The sequence below is a fragment of the Neomonachus schauinslandi genome, chromosome 4 (genome assembly GCF_002201575.2).
Source record: "Neomonachus schauinslandi chromosome 4, ASM220157v2, whole genome shotgun sequence".
In the NCBI taxonomy this organism is placed as follows: Eukaryota; Metazoa; Chordata; class Mammalia; order Carnivora; family Phocidae; genus Neomonachus; species Neomonachus schauinslandi.
In genome coordinates, this window is record NC_058406.1 from 53,980,104 (window position 1) to 54,007,796 (window position 27,693).

Sequence of the window (27,693 nt, forward strand, 5' to 3'; positions counted from 1 at the left end):
TATTAAGTAGAGAAATAATGTGGTGATATGATCAGATGCTGATATTCTTTGGTTAAAGATTTTCTTAAAGCTTGTATCTTAAAGTTAGATACAGTTAATTTTCAGCTATTTCAATATAAAAACGCAAAATATATACCTGCAAATAAAGTAGAGTCTTTTTCCTTCTTGTAAGCATTGGATTGAATCCTGGGTGCAGGAGAAATGATGGTAGGACCCAGTGTTCTTCTACATGGTTGTGTATTCTGTGGATATAAATATAAATCATGCAAAGGGTTAGCATTCTTCACCTGAACATCAGGAAAAATGGAAAACTATCTTAGAAATTATTCCTTTCCAGGTATATTGATATATAATTTAAATTTGATTATTCATATTTGGCATATCTAATTATGATAACTAACAGCTGTCTAGTTCTTTAAATACTTCCAAATATAATGTTTACTTAATCCTCAAAAAACCCCCTATGATATGGATGTTAATAACACTTTATAGAGGAGGAAACAAATCTACAGAAATTAAAAAGTTGGACTATGTTCACACTTTTTGCTAACTTATATTTTCTTTGTCTCCATTATATTCATATATAAAATTTATTTCTCCAAATGCAGGGAAAGTCTAAAGTTCAAATACTGAGCCAAAAAAAAAGCCCTCTTAGTTTACACAGAAACTTTACTCATACATAGATACAGCAGAATACCTCTGAGTAAAAGGGGAGAACTGGAAAAAGTGATCTAGCTTTTCCTAGATTGGCTCAGATTGGCTCTAATGTAGAGGGAGACTTTGGTGAACCTACTCTATCCCTACAAAGATTATTGATGTTTTTATTTTAACAATGAACTTGATCAGGTTCAAAATACACTCTGTCGCTGGAGCAACAGCTCAAATTTCAGTTCAGTTGTTGTATTCTTAGCTGGGCTCCTTGCAGTCTCCCTAAACATGCATGGTTCAGGGGTTAGTGAGAGACTTGGATAGGGGCTACCATCTTTGGCTCTCTTCTATTTGTCCCTCCTCAATTTCTAGAAGCTTGGGTTGCCCTGAACATTGCTCTCTGATTCTTTTGGCTAGAAAAATACATAAGTTTTCTGTTGAAGTTTTAGATGCCCCATGCAGTGCCAACTTCATCCATCCTTCAAGCTAAAAGCCATAAAAATAGCAACTTTGCTCAATGCAAGTCAGTTATTACAAGTTTCTATGCCTTTTCTTTGTCACTTTCTTTTGTTTACTCTCTAGGGTCTTCAGGTAATTTGTGTGTGTGTGTGTGTGTTCTGAATATCTTGTATAGAGTTTATAGTCATTGTCTGAGACAGTGTGGTATAATAGGAGCTTACTCAGCCATACTGCATCAAAATTCTCCAGAACTTTTACTATTTCCATTATCTTTTCCTATTGCATTGCTCAATACTTGCATTGCAACAATACAATATTATTTATAAATAATAGTGATAAGTGTCACTCTTGCCATGCCATAGACTATCATTAATTATGAGATTGGTTATTGGTTTTATATATAAGGTATACTTTTTTAAATTATGCTGATATTCTTTATCATATTAAACAAGTATTTTCTGTAGTTTTATCAATGATGGTTATTGGATTTATCAATTGTATTTTAAATCTTGCAGCTATTAAAATAATTTTCTGATGAAACTCCAGGTTTAGAGTTGGCAGGTATTTAGGGTGAGAATGAAAACAAAAGTTGTAAAGAGGCAGGTTAACTGAAATTCTATGGAATTTCTGAACAAGTTGTCACTTCCCCCATTTCCCACTTACCCTAGCCCACATACAAAGTTACAGGAAATTTTATTTAATTAATCCCAGGATAAAATAAGTGCTCTTCTTCTAATAAACTTACTGCTAATGTGAGTTTGGTTTCCAGAGTGAAACTCTCTTCATGTTAGCATCCGAAAGACAGACTACCAGTCAAATAAACCTGCTCTCTGCCCTCTTACGCTAAAGTAAAGCTAGCTGGTTGAGAATTCTGATGTATACACAGAAGAGTTGGCTCTCAATTCTAGAGAGATACTTATTTATAAAATTAATGGCAGTTTCATAGAAAGATTAACCCATATCTTCATTCTTAAATATGAACAAATGAAGATTTATCAGATGTAATAAAAATCAATAACTTCAAAAATATCTATCATGATAAACAAAAGGAACACTGACACCAGAAAAGAAATAATTCAAGAAACAGAAAATAACTTAAGAAAATGAACTCTAATATCTTCAGAAAATGCTGAGAACAAATATAACAGGAGACTATGAAAAGAAAAAAACAACTAAGAACAAGAAAGAAATTTATAATGTCATTACCGAACCAAAATGAAGTAAAAAGACCAGAATAAAGGACAAATTTTCAGAGACAAAAAAAAATAGAGAATAGCAATATAGAGGATTAGTTGAAGAAATCTATATCTGACCATTAGAGAACAGAGAAAATAGTGGAAAGGACATTGGAAACTAAATAAAAGACATTTTTTAAAACCTAAAGAAAGATATTTGACTTTACGGTGGAGTCTACTGAACACTGAACAGGATGAATTGAAGTAAAATTACCACATTCATACATATCCTCAAAACATTACAAAACAACATTAATAAAGAGAAGATCCTAGAAGTTTCCAGAGAAAAAGGTAAGATCACTTACAGAAGACTGAGAACTTTTCATTAGTACCATTGAATGGCATAGGACAATGGAGCAATGTCATCAAAGTTTAGGGAGAAAAATGATTTTAAAGATATAATGCTACTCAGCTCAACTATCATTCATATACATGGGAAAAATAAATACATGCCATTTCTAGGGAAGTTTCTTGAAGACATATTCTAGGAAAATAAAGATGAAATCCAAGAAGAAGTAAGACATGGAGTATTAGAATCTGGCAACTAACCCAGGAATGGAATGACTCTGACAACTGCAGAGCAGGCTTAAAAGTAATGGGTCAAATTTAGAACAAAAAGTCACTGAGCTCCAATGAACAATTCCTCCAAGAAGACTGGAATGGATTCTACTCAATAGAGAACCAATAAGAAAGCTTGACCATATCCACATATAATGAGAAAGTTACATGCTTCTTTTTCAGAGGTTGCGTATCTTAGAGGTAAAAGAGCATGTATCAGACTGTTAGGTTTTTCCTAACTCTGTTATTTTTAATTTGATCTCAGCCAAATTACTGATCTTCTTTGTACCTCTTTTTTCTCATCTATAAAATAGGAATAAAAATAGTACTTACTTCATTGAGTTGTTGGGGATGTAAATTATAGACACACACATATATACACACATACATATATATATGCATTTATATACTATAGAAGTACTATAAGTACTATATAGATGTTTGCTATTATTATTCTCCACAAGAAAAAAAGGAAGGCGACTAGAATATTCAGAAAAAAATTCAAAAGTGTACAGGAAAGTCAAGGTCTCAATATGAGGCAGACTAACATATAGCATTACTTTTTGAGTAACTGATGGAGAATAAGAAAAGGGAGCCTTTGTTTTTACATTTTAGCCATTGAGAAGAACTGTAATCCTAGCACATTATTTTGTTCTACTATGATGGTTATTTACAATGTCATAGTAACAGATATTATTTATAGTTTTGAGTTTTAGAATTAAGCTATAGACAAAACACGAAGGCTTAATCAGAGTTGCAAAGTTGAATATAATCATTGACCTCAATAATGTAAAAGTAAAGACATACTTGACTTGGGGAAGAAGATGTGGAGGAGAGTAGGAGAAAAGAAGAGGACTGCTAAAATCTTCATCTTATTTAAAGGGGAATCAGGAGTTAGTGATTAAAGTTGATACAAAAGAAAAAATTTTTAGATATTTTATTTATAGGTACAAAAGTTAACAATAGAAAAAGCAAAAAGGTAACTATCAAAGATTCAGAAGAAAAAACGGAGAGAAGTGGAATGTAGAGCAGTGTAAATAAGCTATTTCAAGTATGTCTTACTGATTATTCAGTAGATAATATTTAAAGTAGATAAATAAAAAATAGTTGTAGAAGCTCATTCTTTAAAATTATGGAGTGAATCATAAGAGAAATTAAAAACCCCCTAAAAGTTAAACGTGGTTACCTTTGAAAAGGGGAAATTAGAACAAAAAGTATGGGATGCAAGTGCTTTGTGTTCTTATTAGCTTTTCTGTATTATTTAATTTTTTAAATTCATATGAATATTTCAATTTATTTTTAAAAATTAAAATGTTGCATGTTTTCTAAAAGATGCTAATAAATTTAGTATTATGAGTAAACTTGTGATGTTACAATATATATTTCTTGGAAGATTTTTATTAAAAATGAGCCTAAACAAAACATGTAGTTGAGGATAAAATAGTCCAGACAGTGGATGCCGTAAATCTTCTTAAAAATTATAAAAGGCAGCAATATGCAACAAAAATTATAATGTCCTTAATTATGGTCCAAAGTATGTATTTCTTTATGTTTCACTCTCCATGTTAGCAATAATCAGGGTTAATAATAAATAAATTAATACCTAAGAAACTCTTAAATGACTTTCCCTTGCTGATTCTCTGGATAACTTCTCTTTGTAGATAAAACTTAATGAATAATATCCAAGGCATGCTCAATGCTCAAGGTTAGCCAACTACTTTCCAGGATGCCCATGAACCTCTGCTCAAATGGTTATCAAGAGTCAATACTATTGTCAAATCACTATGTTGTACAGCTAAAGCTAATGTAACATTGTGTATTACACTTCAATACATCAATTATACTTCAATAAAAAAAAAGAGTCTGTATTGTTGGTCCCAAACCTGTTTATGGTAATTGTTAAATGTAATTATATAATTTAAATAACCATAGCATGCTCAAAAAAAAATGGTCTTGGCTACACATGAAAAGATTACAAATGGATGCATATTTTCATATTTTAAATTAAAATTAAATATTTAAGTTATGCATGTAGAGTTTTTTATGATGTTCTGTTTTAACTGACTTTATGGTAACTGTTATGCCTTATCATATTCGATAAATTCTGCTGTATGGACCGTCAAGCAAATAATATATTATTTTCTGTATTATCCCTGTACATAAAGTTTTAGTAATATCAAAGATGAAATCACTTTAAAATTTTACATTTTTGAATCCTAAAATACATTTGTATTTGGGACTTACAGAAGTATACATAAAATTGTCGGCGCTAATCTGAATTTCTACCAAGTAATTGTTAAGTGGACAAATTAAACCTACCTCAGCTGTATCCTTAAGATAAAGAAAAGGTCTAAAAGATCTTGATTTCAGATTTTCTTTCAAGGGCTCTAAAGAAACAAATCCAAACATAAATGATATTTCCATACTATTAGACTACTTCTAATCTATTAATAAACCATTTTCTCTACTTCTAGTAAACTTTTTGGAAATGTAATTTGATAAACTTAGGTGCTTACGAATGCATTACATGTGTATTTTCAGAGCTAAATATATTCTAATTTGCTTTAAAAGTGAGTTTCTATTAACAGAATACAACTTGTGATGATTATTTCTGGCTACTTATCAGAAATTATGGGGGGGTCAGAACTATGACTTCAGAACACACAACAAAGTGGTATCTTCAGGAAAAAAATGGATTTCTAAATAAAATGGAATCACAATAATTTCATTCATTATTCCTTTGAAGAGAGAAATATTCCCCTCAACCTGAATCCACCCCCAAACTCTGATTATTTATTAATCTGGATTACCTTCTAATGGATTTTCTTAAGGTAGGTATGGTGTCAGGTCAAGCATAGACTTTGGATTTAGATAGCCTGGGACCAAAATCTATGTTTTTTCTGTAAGTCCTGTAGCCTTAGTTTAAGTTATTTAACTTCTGTGAGCCTTAGTTTTCTCATCAGTTAAGGGGAAATAATGGCGCTTACCTCAGAGGAATGCTGTGAGGATTGAATGAGATAATAGATTTAAAAACTTAATAGTATCTGGCATTCATTCAATCAACAATTTTTTATTGATCACCTATTATATGCCAAGCACTGGTGTTGGACTCTGTAATTCTGATTCCTGCCCAATGATGCATACATTTTAGTGGGTAATAGAGAAAATAAACAAGTAAGACAAAGGAGTGAATAATTACAAATTAAGATACATGCTATGATAGAAATAAATAGATTTTGGTGAGGGAGAACAACAGAGGGAGGTATAATTCAGATAGGGTAGTTGCTGTGGACTGAATGTGTTCCTCCCAAAATTTATATGTTGAAGCTCTAATCCTCAGTGTGATGGTATTTGGAGGTGAGGCCTTTGGGAGGTAATGAGGTTAGATGAGGTAATGTGAGTGAAGTCCCTGTGATGGGATTAATGCCCTTCCAAGAAAAGACATGAAAGAGATAATCTCTCTCTCCACCATGTAAGGATACAGGCAAGAAAACAGCTGTCTGCAAACCAGGTAGAGGGCTCTAGCCAGAACCTAACCATACTGGCACCCTGATCTCAATCTTCCAGCCTCCAGAATTGTGAGAAATAAATATTTGTTGTTTAAACCACCCAATCTATAGTAATTTGTTAGAGCAGCCCAAACTGACTAAGAGAGAAATTGGCACTGAGAAATGGGGTGCGGCTGTAACAAAAAAATAGGGAAGTGGCTTTGGAACTGGGTAATGAGTAGAAGCTGGAAGAGTTTCGAGGTACATAGTAGAAAAGCCCAGTATTTCCATGAAGGGATTTTAAAGGGGATTCTGGTGAGAATTCTCTAAGATTTTTCCATCTTCTTAGAGAATACATAATCATGTACAGAAATGCTGATAGACATATGGATGGTAAAAGCTATTCTGATGAGGTCTCTTAGAAATTAGAAAAATATTGTTAAACAATGGAGAAAAGGCTTTCCTCGTTATAAAGGGACAAAGAACTTGGCTGAATTATGTTTGCATTCTAGTGTTTTGTGAAAGGTAGAACTTAGGAGTGGTGAAACTGGATATTTAGCTGAAATTTCTTAGCAAAGAATTTTGCATCAGGAGGAATCATACCTTGAGTCTCACCAATGTCTGATTAAGATAGTATTCAGATAAGACTCTGGATTTTAAGAATAACCTACAAACTCAGATGTCAGTAAAATAATTGAAGTGTTCTAAGATCCTTTTATTGTCCAGAATGAGGGTAATACTAGATTTTAAAAGGTTGCATAGGGTAATCATTTACTATATGCTGGCTAACTGAACATAATTTAAAAATAATAATAATCGTGACGCCTGGGTGGTTCAGTCAGTTGGGCAACTGCCTTCGGTTCAGGTCATGATCCCAGGATCCTGGGATCGAGTCCCGCTTTGGGCTCCACGCTCAGCGGGGAGCCTGCTTCTCCCTCTGCCTTCTCATCCCCCTGCTTGTGCTCTCTCTCTCTCCAACAAATAAATAAAATCTTTTAAAAAAATATAAATAACTAAATAAATAAAAATTAAAAAATAATAAAATTTTAAAAATTTAAAAAAGAATAGAAACAGAGTATATAACTCCCAAATTAATAAAGGGAAAAAGTGAAGCTTAAGAAATTCAATCCTAGAGAAAACATGAGAAGATAGGGAAAAAAGTATAGAATTAAAAGGGCAAATAAAGAACAAAATAAGATGGTAAAATTAAATCTAAAGATATCAGTAATTACATTAAGTATAAATGGACTAAGTGTTCCATTTCATTTCAAAGACAAAGATTACCACAGTAGATTTTTAAATTTAATATTATGATATTTACAAGAAATAAATCTAGATTACAATGTTATAAGAAGGTAATAAAATGATAGAAAAAGATATACCATGTAATGGTAGCCAAAAGAAAGCTGGCAACTACAGTAATATTGGATAGTAAGACAAATTGCTTTACAATGAAAAAGGGTTCAGTTCACTAGAACCATAATAATTTTAAATTTTATGTAATTGATAACATTGCCTAAACTATATGCAAAATGTATAAAGCAAAATTTGACGCTACAAGGAAAAATACAAGTCTGAAATTTCTCACTAACTGACAGAAGAGCAAACAGAAAAATCAATAAGGTTTATATCCTTATTGAAAATAAGTCGAAAAATATAGGGAACAAATTTGACCTAAAAGACATATACAGAACAGTGTAGTCAACTACTGTAGGATATACATTATTTTCAAGCACATACAGAGCATTTACAACAATTAACCATATATTGAGTGATAACACACATTAACTAATTACATAGGACTGAAATCATATGGAGTGTATCCTCAAACAACCATGTAATTGTGCTAAAAAGCTATAGTCAAAAGATAATTAGGAAAGCTTCAAATAGGGATGCCTAGATGGCTCAGTCGGTTAAGTGCCTGCCTTCAGCTCAGGTCATGATCCAAGGATCCTGGGATCAAGTCCCCCATCAGGCTCCCTGCTCAGCAGGAAGCCTGCTTCTCCCTCTGCCTGCTGCTCTCCCTGCTTGTGCTTGCTCTCTCTGACAAATAAATAAAATCTTTTAAAAAAGAAAAGAAAAGAAAAGAAAAGAAAAACCTCAAATATTTTGAGTGGAGACATATACTTCTAAATAACCAAAGGGTCAGAGAAAAAAAACATAGTGGAAAATAGAAAATATCCATGATATTCTTGGAGAACAAAGTTGGAAGACTTGCTCTACCAGATTCAATGGTTATTTTAAGCTACATAAATTAATGTGGTATGGTATTAATGATAAATAGACAAATAATGAAATAGAATAAGATCCCCAGAGCAAAGAGCCCAGAGCATTAGGGAAAGAATAGCCTTTTAAATTACATGCTGAGATAACTATATCCACATGAAAAAATTAAATTTGACCCTTGCCTCACTCAAAATTTAATTACAGGTAGACTTCAGGCCTAAATGTCAAAAGAAGAACTGAGGTCTTTTATAAGATAAATAGAAGGTCTTCATGACCACAAAGTAGGGAAACATTTCTTAAATATGGAACAAAAAGAAGTAACCAAATGGAGAAAGATTTGGTATATTTGACTTTATTAAAGCCAAAGAATTTCTGTTCATCAAAAAGACACCATAGAGTGAAAAAAAAGAAGAAAAAAAAAAAGAGAGAGAAAAGGGAAGATATTCACGATACATAAAACCAACAAAAAACTAGTGACCAAAATATATAAAGAAATCAATGAGAAAAAGACAAAAACCTACTTTTAAAATGATCTAAGGGGCATGTGGGTGGCTCAGTCACTTAAGCATCTGACTCTGGGTCTGGTTATGATCTCAGGATCCTGGGATTGAGTTCCACATCAAGCCCCACTTTGGGCTCTGCACTCAGTGGGGAGTCTGCTTCTCTCTCTCCCTCTGCCCCTCCCCCCCCATGTTCTCTCTCTCTCTCAAATAAATAAATAAAATCTTTAAAATAAAATAAAATGAGCTAAAGCTCAGATGATTTCCAAAAGTGTAAGTTTAATTGATCAATAGTCTTACGAAAAAGTTCTCAAACTTAATGGGAATCATGGAAATGCAAATTAAAACATAATCATATATTATTATGTACACTAACATAAAAATCAGGCAATTCTGAATGTTACCAAGAAAGCAGAACAAAAAGAACTCTCACAAATCTGATGGGAGCACAAATTGGTACAAATACTTTGGAAAGTTTGCCAGTATTTATTATAGTTGAAGATAAGTATATTTGGCAATATAAATCCTGGATATGCACTTTCAAGCAACTTATATGTATGCAGTAGGATGCATAAACAAGAATGTTCATTCAGCATTGTAATGGCTGACAAACCAAAAACCCCAAATTTCAACGGTAGAATAGATAAATTGTGATATACAGTTGATCCTTGAACAACATAGGTTTGAACTACATGAGTCCATTTACACATAGATTTTTTTGATACAGTACAGTACTGTAAATGTATTTTCTCTTCCTTATGATTTTCTTAATAACATTTTTTCCTTAGTTTATTTTATTACAAGAATATAGCATATAACACATATGTAAAATATGTGTTTATGTTATTGGAAAGGCTTCTGGTCAACAGTAGGCTATTAAGTTTTGGGGGAATCAAAAGTTATTTGTGGATTTTTGACTGTGCAGTGGAGTCAGTGCTCCTAACCCCCATGTTGTTCAAGGGTCAACTGTATACTATTTTAATGATGGAGAAGATAAATTAAGAGGAGAGACTGAAGAGTGATACAGCAGGAAAACAAGAGATATGGGTTCCAAAATCCCAAAGAGGAGAGTTTTAAGAAGGAGGGAGTGATCAACCAACTATATTCATATTGAGAAGTGGAAGAAAATGAAACCAGAGAAATATTATTTGTACTTAGCAATGGAGATCATTGGTACTCTTGATCAGAGTAGCTTCAGTAGAATGGTGGAGGCAGAAACCAGACTGGAGTTGTCTGAAGTTTGAACAAAATTTGAGGAAGTAGAGAGAGTGTATGTAAACAAGTCCTTTGAGAATTTAGATGATGAAGTGTTTCAGAGAAATGAGGCAATATGGGGTAATGTGGAGTCAAGGAGCCTCAGTCAAAGGGGTCAATGAGAATGATTTAGTCGAATGGTTCTTTGATAATCCCAGATAAAGAAATATAAAGGCAACACAAAACTCTAAAATTCTCTGAAGATCTGCAGTGCTAGTTCCTAGCTTACAGATTCCTTAAGTTTCAAAGAAAGTTCCTTTACAGTTTCTATAAAGTAAGTTTTTATTAAGCAAGATGTCCATACTTAATTGATTTCTTTTTTTAACAGTAACAAGAAAACTCTTAGGGTTGACCTGAAAGGAAACTCAGATATCTTCTTTCTAGAAAAATAAACATAAAAATATATTCTTAATTTGTGACTTGTATAAATTGTCCATTCTGATATTCTCTTAGGAAATTCTTCTTTCTGGCTCGCTGAAATCTTTCACACTGCAGTTATAAGCCCTATACTTTCAAGCAATTTCTTTCAACAGAGACATCAAAAACTTTTAAGATACACATTAGTAAATAATAAAGTATATAATAAAAGCACTCATTAATACATTAAAGGAGAAGTAAATATGTTACACAGAGCATTACCTATTAACTTGCTTTCTTGATTTTTTATATTTGTTGGTACAAAGTGTGGTCTTAAATTTAACTTTTCAAAATCACTCTCTCTAGGTTCAGGTTCATCTTTGAAGAAGACATATCTAGAAAAAATAAAATTAATCTAAATTAGAATATTCAGAGGGTGCCTGGGTGGCTCAGATGGTTAAGGTCTGCCTTCGGCTCAGGTCGTGATCCCAGGGTCCTGGGATCGAGTCCCACATCGGGCTCCCTGCTCAGTGGGGAGCCTGCTTGTCCCTCATCCTCTTTCTCTCTCTCTCTCTCTCTGTCTCTTATGAATAAATAAATAAAATCTTTGAAAAGAAAAAGAATATTCAGAAAAATCTATGAAACTAATCTAAAAAATAAATTTGGAGAAATGTGGTTAAGTCCCAGTTATATAGATTAGATGTTGTTGTATTAATAATATTACAATACAAAATGTAAAAGGATGGGACTAAGCCAGAGCTGAAAATATTAGTGATAATCACTTGAAGTAAAGACAGATAGGAAGCTGCTATTGTCATAGGATTGAGGGCACTCTAGGACACTATAGTTCATAAGCTGATTAACCCTTTAAAAATATGCTGGAAATTCATTAAATGAGCTACTGGGAACATTGTCAGACCTGAGTTACAGTCATGGGACACAGAGTTATGGTCAGTTCAGATACCGAAATAGTAGACCAGATAGGATAATAGTGTTTATTTATTATAAAGGAAATTTTCTCCACTAAATCCTTTAACTGACTATTGATGGTATATAATACAGTTAATGAAGTAATAAATAATAAATAATAATAAAGTATTACATAATTCATATTTCTGACCACTAAATGCTGGAATAACCCATGATTCAGTCATCCAACCTCAAACATTCACCTTCAGTTGATATCTAATCTCACATCTTTACATATTATCTATAGACTGATGTCTCCCAGGTTTATAATTATAATTTATAATTTATAATCTCTCAAACTCTTCCCTGAGCTCCAGATTTATATATCCAACTGCTACATGACTTCTGCAGTTAGGTATATCGTAGGCATCTCAAACTTAACACATTCAAAACCAAATCCTTTTGCTTCCTTCCCAATCTGTTCCTCTTTGAGGCTCCCCCAGCTCCATTCAACCAGAGGCTTAGGCCAAAAACTTGACAATATCTTTGATTTCTCTTTCTCTCATTCCCCATTCCCAACTGTTGCCCAATCTCACCAGATCTTTCTTTGAAACACATCCCAAATCCAGCTACTTCTTTCCTTGTTACTTCTACCCTAGTCCAAGACACCTTCATCTCCCATCTGAGTTACTTCCATGGGTTTCTCGCCTTCTGTTTCTCTCTATCACTCATCCCCTACAGTCTATTGCCAGTGCAACCATGGTGGCACCCATAAAATATAAATGTGATTGGCATTTCCCTCCAATTGCTTCCTACTAGACTCAACTAAGGTTCAAAATTCTCACTCCAAGACAGAAACTGTCTCCCCATTGCTCATGTTTCTAAGTAGAGGAATTTCCATTGAATGCCCCTCCAGGGCTCTCTCTGTGCATCAAACCCCCACCTCCACGTGGAAGCAGTGAATTTTCCAGCTCTTTGGTTTAAGGAGAAAGGAACTTAAGCCCCCACTTAAGGACCTTGGCATTTGCTCTTCCCTCTGTCTGTAATATTCTTTCCCCGGCTAGTGCCAAGGGTTACTTCCTTAAGTTATAAGAGAGAATTTTGTTAAGACTCTACTCAAATTTCCATCTCTCCAGAAAGGTCTTTTCTGTCCCCTTCTCTATCTAAAATAGTAATCACTATCAATCTTAATTCCTTTAATTTACTATATTTTTCTTCATTGTATTTATCACTACTGGATTTATATTATATATTCATTTGTTCATTTAGTTTAATATTTGTCTCCCCACCTTATCCTAAAACATAAATTGAGGGCAGAGTTTGTTTTGTTCACTGTTGAATACCCAGCACCTAGAACAGTGACTGGCACATAGTACATGTGTAATAAATGTGCTGAGTGCACAAATTGTTCTGGTAAATTTTTATTAAACTTTCTTATCATCTTATAATTTCCAATGAGATTTTAGTTTATTCTCTTTGGGTTTTTCAGTAAACAATAATTTAATCTTCAGAACATAATTTATCTGTTCTTATCCAAACATTTATATTTTTGTCTTATGTTCTTATTTAATATCACTGGCAAGCACTTCTAGAATAGTGCAGTATAGTGAGAATGGGCATCCTTCTGCTTCTAATTTAAATGGGAATGTGTCAAGTGTTCAAACCTAAGGATGATGTTGGCTATATAGTCTTGTTAAGGAGATCATTTTTTTAGCCTTATCTTATTAAGTCATTTTTCAAATACATTTGCAGAATATATAGAGGTGTTTGGATATGAATTTCCTTATGGTGAACTAAAGAGCGTGGACTTTGGAGTTGGATCTTACTTTGCATCTTGACTCTATGTGAACTTCTCCAGAATATTGATATCCTCTGAATCTCAGTCTTTCACAGGCCAAATGCAGGTAATAGCTACCTTATAGGGTTAGTATAAGAATTTTGTAAAATAAGGTTTAGAAAGTGCTCAGCAAATATTTGTGACATAGTAAGAGGTCAATGTCAAGTACTTTTTATTATTCCTGAAATTTACTCCACTTAGTTATAGTAGAGTAATATTTATTTAATATAGTGTTAGATTCTACTTTGTTAATACAGTAAGTTATTGAAAGGCACTTAGCCTGGTATTTTAGAGTGGATGACCAGATGATTTTTTAGCCACGGCTGAGTAAAAAGGAAAAATAAACAGTCTGTATTCTACAAAGGCCCACCAATATTTGGAGTTAGACATTCCCTTCTTCTCCCAAGTAGCAGAAAACTGTAATGGGATAGGTGGGCATATCAGAATTATGTCATTGACCTCATAGAATCAGCTGTGGCTTTTCCTTCTCTTTTCAGTGTCAAAGGGAGCAGGGATGCTTAGGGTTTCCTAAGGAATCACTTATAAAGCCTTGGCATTTGCTCTTCCCTCTGTCTGTAATATTCTGCCATCTCATTCCTCAGCTGCACACCCGTTAGCACACTTGCTGATTTGCCCTATGTCTAGCTATATAAAAACAAATTTGGAGGGTAGAGTGGGGAGGAGAAATCAGAGCACACTGCCTCCCATTGTTTGGTATGGCAAGGATGCTTGAGTTTCTGAGGGGGAAAATGTACATTGTGGTTGTTACTGGGCTTAGGCCATTTTACTGGTTCCCCACTCAGATTGCTGACTGCCAACCTAGTGATCCTTAGCAAAAGAGGTTGTGATATATACAGGAGAGTGTAAGAGTTGAGGGTGAATTTGAAGAGGTGTGGCTGAAGGAGGCTCTCCTCCATTAGCGAACTGGTCTTTCTGAGGCACTGTTACCATGCATCGTTAAAGAGTTAGGCTCTTTTTTGTCTTCTCCTTCGTCTTGCAACTGTAAGGACTGCAATTTCTTGAGGGCAAGCACTATGTCAAATATAGAAATTCTGAGGCTCCTCTTCCCTTGGGACAAACACCACCTCTCATGCCAACACCAAATGCCTAACACTTACTACATAAGCACACAGGAAAAGCTTTTCTTCTTTTTCAATTGAGATATATTTGATCTACATTGTATTTGTTTTATGTGTACAACATAATTATTTGATATATGTATATATTGTGAAATAATCACCACAATAAGTCTAGTTAATATTCATTACCATATTACATAGTTACAAACTTTTCTTTCTTATGATGAGAACTTTTAAGATCTACTCCCTTAGCAACTTTCAAATATGCAATGCAATATTGTTGACTAGAGTCACCATGCTGTACATTACATCCTCAGGACTTATTTATCTTATAAACTGGAAGTTTCTATCTTATGACCATCTTCATCACCCATTTCACTAGGAAGGCTCTTTTTGACTAGAGTTGGCTGGAAGATGACAAATGAGAAAGAAGATGGTAGCAGTAGCTAGGTAAGTAAGAAGCACTGTCCTTTCCTTCTCCCTCCTCTCTTACTCCCATACAGGGGTGGGGGTGGGGGGTGTGGTGCTGGTAAATATTTAATAACCTTTTGTCCAAGTGTAGTTCCAACATGAATGTTGATTGACATTTTCATTTGCCTTAATGAATAACATGAAAGTGAAACAATAAAGACATATGTTGGAACTTCACTCATTCATCAATAACATAAGCTACTTTTTTTTGCTGAGCCAGACAATAATTTTTGAATTCTAAAATATATCCTCAATTTTGTGTGCTATTCAGAGTATGATGGCTACTGGCAAGACAAACGTTTAAGTTTAATCTTCATGAACATTTTTCTTCCCCACTTTCTTAAATCTAGACAAATAACAAATCAAGCCCCCTGTTTGTAGTGTTTGCCAATTTCTATGGTGTAAATACACCCATGGTTGATTTCAAGTGATTTCAGTGATGGGACATCACTGAATGAGGATTTGAAAAGAAATGTGTATTAACATGATATTATATAATAGTTCCACCATATAGATACAATAGATGTAAATGATTTCAATCACAGATGATAGTAAAAAATGGTAAAATAATTAGAAAGGGATGAGTTTTGAGTATTTGTTTTTATTATGTCATTGAATTTTTAGCTTACATAGTTTAATTTTTAATAATAACTTAACCATCTCATAAAATTCCTAAAAATTCAACAGTCAGTTCTAACAAATTGGTAGGAGCTGGCTCCAGCACAACACTTTTCCCATACCAGAAGCACAAAAGATTATAGGAAGGAAGAAGGGGATGTGTGCTAGGAAGACTACACCCACCTCCTATTCACTGGCCATACTCCTTTTCCACCTCAGCTCCCTCAGTGTCAATAGACTGGCTAGACAGGGGAAGGGAAAGCCTCAACTGGCATCTGGGATCAAAATACTAAATTGGACAGACTTTTAATAACCAAAAGTGATCAGAGTGAAATTGGAGAAATGTAAGACTGTTTTACGTTATGTGTTCCTGAGTTGAGAATAGGCAAATGAAACAATTAAGCTAATATTTTATTTTAGGTTTTAAAAAATCTATATTTGTAAGTGAAATTCAACAATGGTTTTATGTTCTTGTGGTCAGACATGAGGATCAAAGACATCTTTTAAAAAAGGACTGAAACTATTCCATTTTTGTCTATGCTCAGAAACCATTAACTTCGAAGAAACTGACCTCTGACACAACTTCAAGATGGTAGTTTTGTAAAAGATTGTTATTTGACTATTTCTCAAAATTTTCTAGTTATTTATTTATGTTTCATTTTCTTGTTGAGACTATTTCCCCATTTATACTTTCCCAGATTATTCATTATTACACCTGTGTTTCAAAGCAAAGTACTCATTATAATTATTTTAATTTCTTCTATATTCATAGTTGTAGCTCCTTCCTCATTACTAATATTGTGCCTTTATTTTGCCTATTTTTTCTCTTCAATTTCTCAAATTATGGTCATTTTAACATTCTTTTGGGAGGTGTTAGACATGCTAATTTTGTAAAATACTTTTAAAGGTCCCGTATGCTTATGAGAGGGTCAAAACTTGGTGGAAGTACTAGGAAATGATGGGGTTTTTATTTTTATTCTTTTTGTCTTTCAATTAATGCACACTTAACATGATTTATAAGAAATAAATTGAACCAAATGCTAGATATTTGGTTTATAAGATTAATTATACACAAACTCTGTCCTCAAGTGATCATGATTTTCTTTTCTAGTTTACAATGTCTCTTGTCATATTGTTTTACTTCTTTTAAAAAACTTTATTATAGGGATTAATTTTGTGAATTTAGTTGAGGAATAACCTAAATTATAGATCCTGCTACCTAGAAACAGATAGGCTTATAGGGTAGACAAAATGGGTATATACAGAGTTCTTCTAAGCCTGCAGGGACCTGGATAAGGGTGTTCTTTTACTCACTGAATAATGAGTCCAAAGTATGTTTACCACTCAGTTTGCAAAAGAAGAGCGGGGAAGGGTGTCACAGTTTGTCATTCTACCTCCAAGCTTCTTTCCTCAAAATAGGTGGGAAGAACTGTGAAAGGTCTGAGATTTGACCCTACTTACAAGCTAACAAGTTAACCTATTACAGTTTCATCTATGCTTGTGAAGAAGTAGACTCCTGGGTCAGGGACAAAAGCCTAATTATTGCTCACAGTGATAGGAATAGCATTTTCTGCACCAGTTCTTTGAGCCCCAGTTCCACAGGGCAACAAGCAGAGGGCCAGATGATTCCTGCACACACAGTGGGTAACCTGAGCTTATGGAACCCAAATCTTTTATAATGGAAGGCAGCTATGCTCACCACTATACCACCAACGCGAAATCTTTTATAATGGACAGTAACATGTCTGCTCTTGCTCAGAGAAAATCACTATCTCTATTTTTTTATTTAAAGATTTTTATGTATTTATTTGAGAGAGAGAATGAGAGAGAGAGAGAGCATGAAAGCGGGAGAGGGTCAGAGGGAGCAGCAGACTCCCCGCCGAGCAGGGAGCCTAATGTGGGGCTCGATCCCGGGACTCCAGGATCATGACCTGAGCCGAAGGCAGTTGCTTAACCAACTGAGCCACCCAGGCACCCCAAAAGCACTATCTCTTTCAAGGCTCTTTGTTATACAAAAATCCTTGAGGAGATAGGAATAAAAGCATCCAGTGCCTCTGCTCACAAGATGTACAGAAATACAAGAGATCCATGGAGAATTTTTTCCAACAGCAGAGAAGGAATGGGAGGCTAAGAACCTAGGAATAAAAATTGATTTCCTAGCACTAGGTTCTCACACAATATGAAGAATGAAGCCTGGATTATAAATTTGGTGGGTTAATTCACTAGCATAAAATCGTAAGTCGGTTTTCTGTAAATTGTATTGGTTTTGAGCTGCTTATATATATTTTTAATTCATCCCTCTCTCCCTCCCCCTTTTTTGGTCTTATATTTAGGAAAATTCCCTGTGAAATTATATCCTGTTGTAGTTGAGTTAAGAGAATATAGGTAAGGGCCTTGATTTTGTACTGCATGGGCTAGAGTTAAAGGAACGTTGCTGCACATCCATGGAATGAATGTGAAATGGCACTGGCACATAAAAGGAAGAAACCCAAGAGAAGGGCACAGCTCAGATGGAAGCATGGGGGTTGCTCTAAAAGCTCCTCTTCCCAACTGGAAATCTCTTATGGATAACTTCCCTGATAATGCTTTGGAATGTTTTCTTGTTTTTACAGAACAGCCACTGTGAGTTGGAAGTCCAGAGCTTTCATTCTGATGCCGTGGGATAATTCCAAATACATTTTTGTGTCATAAAGACTTCCAATTTGGATCTTTATTTTAATTATATTACATTTTAATTTGGATAAAATAGTTCTCCAGGTAAATTCCTCAGAGAGTATACATAGGCAGATTACCTTCTACAGTTTTTCATACCCTAAAATTTGTCTCTCTTTTGTTCTCATAAATAAATGACGGTTGAAAAAAATAAAAATTTTTTTAAAAATGATAATTCATCCAAGTAGAGGATTCTTGGATTGCCGTTCTATTCAAAAGTTGAAAATGGGGTGCCTGGGTGGCTCAGTTGGTTAAGCGACTGCCTTCGGCTCAGGTCATGATCCTGGAGTCCCTGGATCGAGTCCCGCATTGGGCTCCCTGCTCGGCAGGGAGTCTGTTCTCCCTCTGACCCTCCCCCCTCTCATGTGCTCTCTGTCTCTCTCATTCTCTCTGTCTCAAATAAATAAATAAAATCTTTAAAAAAAAAGTTGAAAATGGTTTATTATTTTCTAGCCTCAGAGATGCAGATGAGACGTATGAAACTCATTTGCTTTCCTTTCCTTTGTAATTAACCAATTTTTTTCTACCTTTGGAATTAAATAAATAATCAAATAATTTTACTGTAAGTCTAGCACTTGGTAACCCTTTTGATCTGAAAATTCAAGTATGTCTTCAAAAAAGGGGCATTCTTTCCCTAATATTTCTTTATTTCCTTACCATGTTACTTACTTTCCTGATTTATGTATTAAGGATATATTTACAGGTCAAATATCCTGATTGTGCCTCTATTTGACCTTCTAGATTAGCAATCCAGTTTTCATCTGTATTCTATTTCTATCCTACTCAATTTTTTATTTAGAAATATATATATATATTTAAGATTTATTTATTTGAGAGAGAGCGAACAGAGGGAGGGGCAGAGGGAGAGGAAGAGAGAATCCTAATCAGACTGTGCCGAGTACAGAGCCTGACACAGAGCTCGATCTCACGACCATGAGATCACCACCTGAGCCCAGACCAAGGGTTGGACGTTTAACTGACTGTGCCACCCAGGAGCCCCCAGAAATATTTTTTAAATCCCTTTTTACTTTAGAAATATTTTTAAATCCCTTCACTTACTTTTAAATCCCTGATTATGTGTCCTTAAGATACATATTTTCTTTAAAGATTTTTATTTATTTATTTGAGAGAGAGAATGAGAGAGAGCAGGGTCAGAGGGAGAAGCAGACTCCCCGCAGAGCAGGGAGCCCGATGCGGGACTCGATCCCGGGACTCCAGGATCATGACCTGAGCCGAGGGCAGTCGCCCAACCAACTGAGCCACCCAGGCGCCCAAGATACATATTTTCTTAAGTTCTCTTCTGTTTCTTCCATAATCTGCCTTATTAGGAGTCACCTGTTCTGATTGTTTTTGTCTCCCTCCTTCATATGAGTGACCTGTGATTTCTCTTTGGCCTCTCATTTCAGTGAATGTAGGTTCCTCAGCACCTATAAAAGTCAGGCTATTTGAAACTCAGGTAATATCAGTCAGGGAGAAATAAGATTCTTTTGCCATGTATTAGCCACAAACAAGCTGTTATAAGAGGGTGACTAAGGGAGGGACAAATGAAGAGGCTTCTAGAAATGTTTCTCAAATTTCTAGCTGTATATTAGAATCATCTAGGGTGCTTTGATGCCCAGACTTTTCCCCAATAGTTAAATCATGATCTCTAGGCAGGGCTCAGCATATTTTCCAAAAGCTCTCAAGTGGGCAGTCACTGTTGAGAAGCCCTGCTCTAGAACATCAGGTTTCTCCAGGTATGAGCAGTAAGTAGGAGTCCTCTTCCAGCTACAGAGAAGAGGAATGTTCAGCGCAGTAGTGAAGCTCTCCCCACAGAGACCTAGAGTTGAGGCTGTTACCTTTCCAGAATCCTCGTGGGGCCTTGAAAGAGCCTGTGCCCACATAACTGAGAAATGGTGTGGGCAGTAGCAAGCGAGGCATGAATCTCTTTTTCCACTCACATAAAAGTTTCTCTCTTCTCTATCCTTACAGCTCCCACCTCACCCCAGCCTACTTACCTGTAAGTCCTACTTTACCTAAGATTCTAGAAATGATTGCCATATGTAAACATGACTTGTGTATCTCATTACTATCTTATTTTTAATGACTGGAATATATGATTGTATATTTCAAAAATACAGCTTATATTTGTATTAGCTGGGTTTCGTTTTTGTTTTTTTTTGAGTGCCTACTGTATGTTGGAGAATTTTAAACTCTTCACATGTTTTAGTCCATTTAACTCACACAACAACCCTATGGACTACGTACTATTAATATCCACAGGATAATGATGAGGAGATGAGGAGACCGAGGCACAAAGAGGTTATATAACTTGTCCAAAGTCACAACTAGTAGGAAGTAAAGCTAAGTACAAACCTGGCAACTGGCCTATAAACATCATTCTCTTCATCTCTATTCCAGGCTAATGTCACACAAAGTATTAAACTAAAGGAACAAGGAATTTGGCCAGTTAAATTTCACTATAGGCTGCAAGTGAATGCTCTATTCATGTTTAATTATCTTTTTTACATGCAAGTTTATCCTATTGTCATAAAAATATTCCTAAAAGGAATATTCTTTTGACAGGTCTCAGTGTAGATTTATTTTTAGGAAAATAATTCTTCTAATGGGAAGCCCCTATTAATCTGTTAATCTAAAGAAAAGATATTCTTTTTTTGTTGTAACCTCAGTAATCTTGTAATTTTCGGTGACAACTTAAATACTCTTAATCTGTCTTTTCGCCCCTAACTTGTTTTCTATTTCTTACCACTTTATAAGTGGTAAAATTGCCATTTTCAGCTGATAATCCAGTACTAAATGCTTAGGTAATGGAGAAATCACTTTGTCTCTCCTTTAAAAATTCTTTATCCAGGTAATTTTTTAGTTTTATTTAATTTTTAAAATTTTTTTATTTAAATTCAATAAATTCACATATAACACATTATTTGTTTCAGGGGTACAGGTCCAGCTAATTTTTTTTTAAGATTTTATTTATTTATTTGACAGAGAGAGAGAGAGAGAACAAGTAGGCAGAGAGGCAGGCAGAGGGAGAGGGAGAAGCAGGCTCCTCGCTGAGCAGGGAGCCTGATGTGGGACTCGATCCCAGGACCCTGGGATCATGACCTGAGCCGAAGGCAGCAGCTTAACCGACTGAGCCACCCAGGTGCCCCTCCAGCTAATTTTTTAAAGGGATTTTTGCTAAAATGAGTATGACTCTTTTGTAAAACATCCAATTATGAAAAGTTGTAGAGAAGAGTAGGTTTGGTGTTTACTGAGAAATCTTAGAGAATTTTTATACAGATTAATCAAGAGATATTTTTAATATTTTATCAATTCCCATTTATCCAAGAAAAATACAGAAATCCTGAACTAATAATAACATGGGAAACATGTCTCTGGGAGTAAATGAGAAAGAAGCCCTAAGAATTTGAATGGTTCCCAATCTCAGCTTTATGTAAGAATCATCTGGGGAATCTTGAGAATAGTAATGCCTGGGCTTCACTCCAAACTAATTAAAGTAGAATCCAATTATTTTAAAGCTCCCCAGGTAATACTAATGTGCAGATGGGTTGAAAACTACTACTCTGAAAGCAAAGCTCAGCTACAAATAAACCTGGACAGATTTCACCAATTAGGTGACCACAGCACCAGATTGAGAGTTGCTATGATATTCATCAAACCATGGAAAAAAACGGAACGAACAGATGTTGGTGCTGGGCAGCAAGATTAGAGAAGCACATAAGCTTATATGAGCTTATTTGAGCAGAGACTCAAAGGATGGTCCCTGGACCAGCAGCACCAGCATTACCTGGAGACTTACTAGACATGCAAATGATCACGCCCCAGCCAGACCTACTGAATCAAAAACTCTGCAGGTGCAGCCCAGCAATCTGTGTTTTAAGGAGCCCTCCATGTTTGAGACCCACTGGGCTAGAGCAGTGCATCTCTATCACTAGTGTTCACGGGAATCACCTAGGGGATCTTGTCAATTGCAGCTTCTGTCTGGGAGAGGGTCAGACATTCTGCATTTCCAACAAGTTCTGGGGTGATAGGGTACTGCTAGATGGAAGACCACCCTTTGAATAGCAAAGGGGCTAAAGGTAAAAAATGAAAGAAGCCTGCAGTGACCAGAAAGTCACTGGTCCAGGGGGAGCAGTTATGACATATAGTTTAGGCTAAGCTGAGAACTGTGTGAATTAGATCTGACATCTTGGCTCACTGTAGGAGCTAGGTTTGCAAGCACTGGTGGAGGGAGACTGGTATCCTAAATTATAATTACCATAACTTATAAGACCAGGAACTGCATCTCAAGATATGGAGGAACTGAATCTATCCAATATAACCAATGAAACCAGGATATCATTGTTGATATGAGAAACTTTCAGCCTCATGCTCTGTTATTTAAGCAATCATTTTGTTATAGCTGAAGAAGACTCACTACAAGAATGGGTTGCTTCCTGGAAGAAGAATGCCCCCCTCCTGAATACCCCACAGACATCTAAAACTTAATACATCCAAAATAAAACTCAGCTCTTCTCACTCTAATCCTCTTATCCACCCCAATCTGCTTTGCATCATATGTTCTCCTAAGTACAAAGTGTCATAATGCAGCTAGTTACCGAGCCTGGAAGATGCAAGTCATTCTATGTTCAGAACAGGGTGGTGGTGATACTGAGCACAGGTTCTGAAATGGGACTGCTAGAATTTAAATCCAGCTTGGACCACATATCTGTGTGACCTTGGGCAAGTTATTTAACCTCACTGAGATGGGCTTTTCATCTGTAAAACTGCACTGAACGCACTGAATGGTCACACAGAAAAAATGAGGTAAGAACCTCATTCTTAAGTCCCCCCTCCCACCACCACCAATGTACGACTGAAATTCTATTAATTCTACATCTTATTATTTCTTTTGTCTGGATTCTCCTCTACATTTCTGATGCCTAGAAAAATTATATTGCATACTGCACATACAGAATGCCAGCGAAAAACCAAGTATGACATATTCAGGCTACCCTTTGTAAGTACACAGAGAAACTGACTTACTTGATTTTCTAGGTGGACTTCTTTTGGAGTCTACTGGTCTAAAGTTTGAAATAAATCCTGACATTAATTTGAGGCAATGTAATAGAATTCAAGACAAGTCTTTCTTTAAAAATTCAGAATTGTAATTAGTACCTAATTACCATCTGTAATAGTAAGATATTTTAATAAATATTTTATAAACGATGAATATTCAGAATGCTGATCAAGTATGTTATAACTCATAAGCACTATGAAACATACCTGTGTTTGACAAAGCTTACATTTAATACAGATTACATAATCTAAGAAAAATCTACAGTAATGCTTTAAAACTCCAAACTGAAAGTCTGAGGTAGTTAGGATGGTTACCTTTTTGCTTTTTTAATTCTGTATGAATTATCTTCTGTGATCCTGGGTACTTTCTTAGATATGGATGGAACAATGGCCTCTTCAAATTCTAAGTGAAAGTCAAACGTCAGGGGTGTAACTGAAGTATTTTTCTTTCCTTGACTCTGAAGGCTGTTTTTCTGCAGGAAAGCCAAAGTACAACATTGTGAAAAAATGAGCACTTTTCATATAGGGAAAATCCTGTGTGGAAAGGAATGAAATTAGTCTCACTTTATGCACACACACAGAATTTATGTGCTAGTCAATAATGGAGAAATATTACAGATTGAAAACTAGGGGCCTTGTGTACCAACATTTTTTAGGCTGTTGCTGTGTGTCCTGAGCTGCTCTTTTCCCATTCATGAAATGAAGGAAATTTGGACTAGATGATCATGAAGACTCCCTCGTAATTCTAAAATTTAGAATTGAAGAATGACCTATAAATTAAGCAAAGACAATCCTCATACATAGAGTTATTGGAAGGAGAGCAACACGGTCTCCAACCTGCTGCTCTCACTATCCCCCCAGGAACATGGTGAATCACTCCAACATTTGTCTAGTTGCATGAGCCAGAAATAGAGTTAAGAAAGCAATCAAAAGACTTTGTTCAAATATTTATAGAGATGGCCAAAGAAAGAAAAGGATATAGCTTAACGAGTTAGTTAAGGAGCCAAAAATCTTTTCTAAAAAAATCTTTCAGCACTGCACAGAGGAATAAAGTGATGAAAAATGTGAAAGCAAGTCAAAGGATAAGAACTTCTGTTTCTGCCAATGAAGGATTAAGCACTACAGGAATTGCCCACCTGCTGTAAATAACTAGAAAACCAGACAAAACATAGGAAAACAACTGTAATCAGGCATTAGAAAGTAGGCGGGGGTGGGGTGGTGTGGGGGAACCATAATCCCCAGGAAAAGGGAAACAAATGAGGTAAATCCCACAATAGCTCAGCCTACTTATTGGAGGCAGTTTCCACACTGAGATGCAAGGGAGGGGGACTCACTTCAAACCCTGGGCCTTAACCTTGTTGATTTTAAGAGGCAGAAATTGCACCAACAATTACATTCTTGGGCGTTCACCCCAGAGAAATGAAAACTTATGTTCACACAAAAACCTGTACACAAATATTCAGAGCAGCTCTCTTTAATCTTTTTTTTTAAAGCAGCTTTATTTTTAAAAGCAAAATACTGAAAACAACCCAAATGTCCTTCAATGGGGAAGTGGTTGAAACTCTGTACATCCATATAATGGCATACCACTCAGCAATAAAATTTATATATTATTTATAATAATAAAGCTATTGATTCATGCAAAAACTTAGATGAGCCTCAAGGGCATTATGGCTTGTGCACAAGCAGGGGTAGTGGGAGAGGGAGAAGCAGGCTCCCTATTGAGCAGGGAGCCCTATGTGGGGCTCGATCCCAGGACCCATGGATCATGACCTGAGCCGAAGGCAGATGCTTAACCAACGGGACCATTCAGGCGCCCCTCTTTAAGTATAATTTTTATATATATCTATATGTTGCTTATTTCCAAAAGTATATTTTAATTTTATACTTTAAAAAATAAGAAAGTTTTAAATTTTGATTATATATACTTTCAAAAGAATTTCCAGAGAATCCTCTGTCAGTAACACATAAAGTAGACATAGTAACACAAAATCAGAAAATGCATTGAAATGCTTTGCACAAAGGAAACTCAGTAAAAGGTAAGAATTATTATGACTAATCATGTATAAAAGGGAATTCTAGGACAAATTAAATAGATTTAGCTCTGATTATATTTTCTAAAGTACATTTCATTTTAAACAAAAAATTAAAATGGAATGAACTTGGGGTGCTTAAGTCCAATATGGTTGCTTTAGTAAGTTACTCCTGGTTTCCTATTTCAAAATTTGGGTAACGATAACAGAATGAATTTAATGTTTTTTCCAATATTTCCCTACTTTATTTTCTGAATAAAAGACAATTATGGGCAAAAAAGAAAATCAAGTTATTATTCAAGCATCAGAATTTTTATTTTCAGGTTCACAAATATGTTCAGTCACTTTAGAGCTCCTCTCTGTGCTATTTTCCTTGATTTCTTGGACTCTATGCTCTTTATGCCTCATTTACTCACATTGTTATATTATTTTGCAAGTTTTTGTGTAACCAAATTAAATTGCTCATAGGTGCTAAGAATCTGGTTTTTTTTCCTTAAAGATTTTATTTATTTGTCAGAGAGAAAGAGAGAGAGAGAGCACAAGCAGGAGGAAGGGCAGGCAGAGGGAGAAGCAGGCTCCCCAATGAGCAAGGAGCCCCATGCGGGACTCCATCCCAGAACCCTGGGATCATGACCTGAGCTGAAGGCAGACGCCCAACCGACTGTTCCCCCTCTCGCTGTGTCTCTCTCTGTCAAATAAATAAATAAAATCTTAAAAAAAACCCATATTCTTTTTTTTAAGATTTATTTATTTATTTGGGAGAGAGAGAGAGAGAGAGAGAGAGCACATAAGGGGGGAGGGGCAGGGGCAGAGGCAGAGGGAGAGGGGAAGCCGACTCCCGCTGAGCAGGAAGCCAGATGCAGGGCTCCATCCATGACTGGGGGGTCATGACCTGAGCTGAAACCAAGAGTCTGACACTCCATCAACTGAGCTACCCAGGCTCCCCAAAAACTATATTCTTTATTAATATTTTATATTGAATTTTATAAAAGTCTCACCTTTTTTACTTTAATTTTATGACCTTTATTTTTAATTTGGGTAACTATACCAAATATTTTCTTCCTTTTAATAAACCAATTAAATAAATTTTTATATGTTTAAAATATTAGTGAGAACTACAGTAGTCACATTTACTATTTGACTGCCTATTTGATTTTTTTATCTTAGTCACTTTAGATACATATAACCTAATGTAATATGGCAGCTATCCAATAGCCAAAATATGGAAAGAGCCCAAATGTCCATCAACTGATGAATGGATACTTTAAGAAACAAAACAGATGAACGTAGGGGAAGGGAAGGAAAAAAAAAATTAGACGAAAACAGGGAGGCAAACCATAAGAGACTCTTAACTTTAGGGAACAAACTGAGGGGTGCTGGAGGGGAGGTTGTTGGGGGGATGGGGTAACTGGGTGATGGACATTAAAGAGGGCACTTGTTGTAACGAGCATTGGGTGTTATATGCAACTGATGAATCACTGAACTGTACCCTGAAACTAATGATACACTATATGTTAACTAACCTGAATTTAAATAAAGTCTTGAAAGAAAAAAATAATGGCAGCTATCCAGAAATTACCTTGTATATCTAATTAATTCTTTATAGTATACGCTTACATGGACTACTTTTTGAACTAATATTATTTGCTTTTTACAAATCAGTTTATATTTCCATATTAATGCATCATTAACTAAAAAGTAAAAATCATCACATTTGAAATGATTAAATTTTAATGATTAAATTTAATTTTAGCTTTCATTTACAAACCTTCGCTCTTCTGGCCAAGAGTATCTTTGCCTGTTCATCCAGAATATCGAACTTCTCTAAGATTTTTTCTGCCATTTTCAGTCAGTAAACTCCTATTTAAAAAGGAGAAAAGAGAAGAAATCTCCAAAACAATTAAAATTTAAACATATAATTTGATTATTTAGGCATAAGAGACCCACATTTACATTACTGTTTGGGGTCCAAAAGAGAACTGTATAGATCATGGAATCAATCATGGGATTATAGAGGTATCCAAGTTTTTTTTAGATAGAAGGTCACATGATCAGAACTTCCAAATGTGTGTGGACCTTAGGAATGTTTAAATGTATGATGTGACTCATACTTGAAGAAAGGGCATATGGCTTGATTTATACCTATTTTCTTTTTGTTGTGATATAATTTTAATGAAAGTAAATGTGAAGAGTTCACATTTGTATAATTAATTGCATTCAAATTAAATTGGTCAATGATCCAAGACTGTTA

The 27,693-nt window shown here is 35.1% G+C and overlaps 1 protein-coding gene across 1 annotated transcript in view; it reads right to left on the bottom strand.

Moving 5' to 3' along the window:
- Positions 1-27,285, bottom strand: part of C4H1orf141 (chromosome 4 C1orf141 homolog) — a 44,197-nt gene extending 16,912 nt beyond the window's left edge. The window contains exons 1-5 of the mRNA XM_021679989.1: positions 27,211-27,285; positions 23,725-23,882; positions 11,008-11,120; positions 5,220-5,287; positions 137-287 (exon numbers count right to left, since the gene is read on the bottom strand). Coding sequence (XP_021535664.1) covers positions 137-287; positions 5,220-5,287; positions 11,008-11,120; positions 23,725-23,882; positions 27,211-27,285 — 565 coding nt within the window. The remainder of the gene's footprint in view (positions 1-136; positions 288-5,219; positions 5,288-11,007; positions 11,121-23,724; positions 23,883-27,210) is intronic.
- Positions 27,286-27,693: the final 408 nt, after the last annotated feature.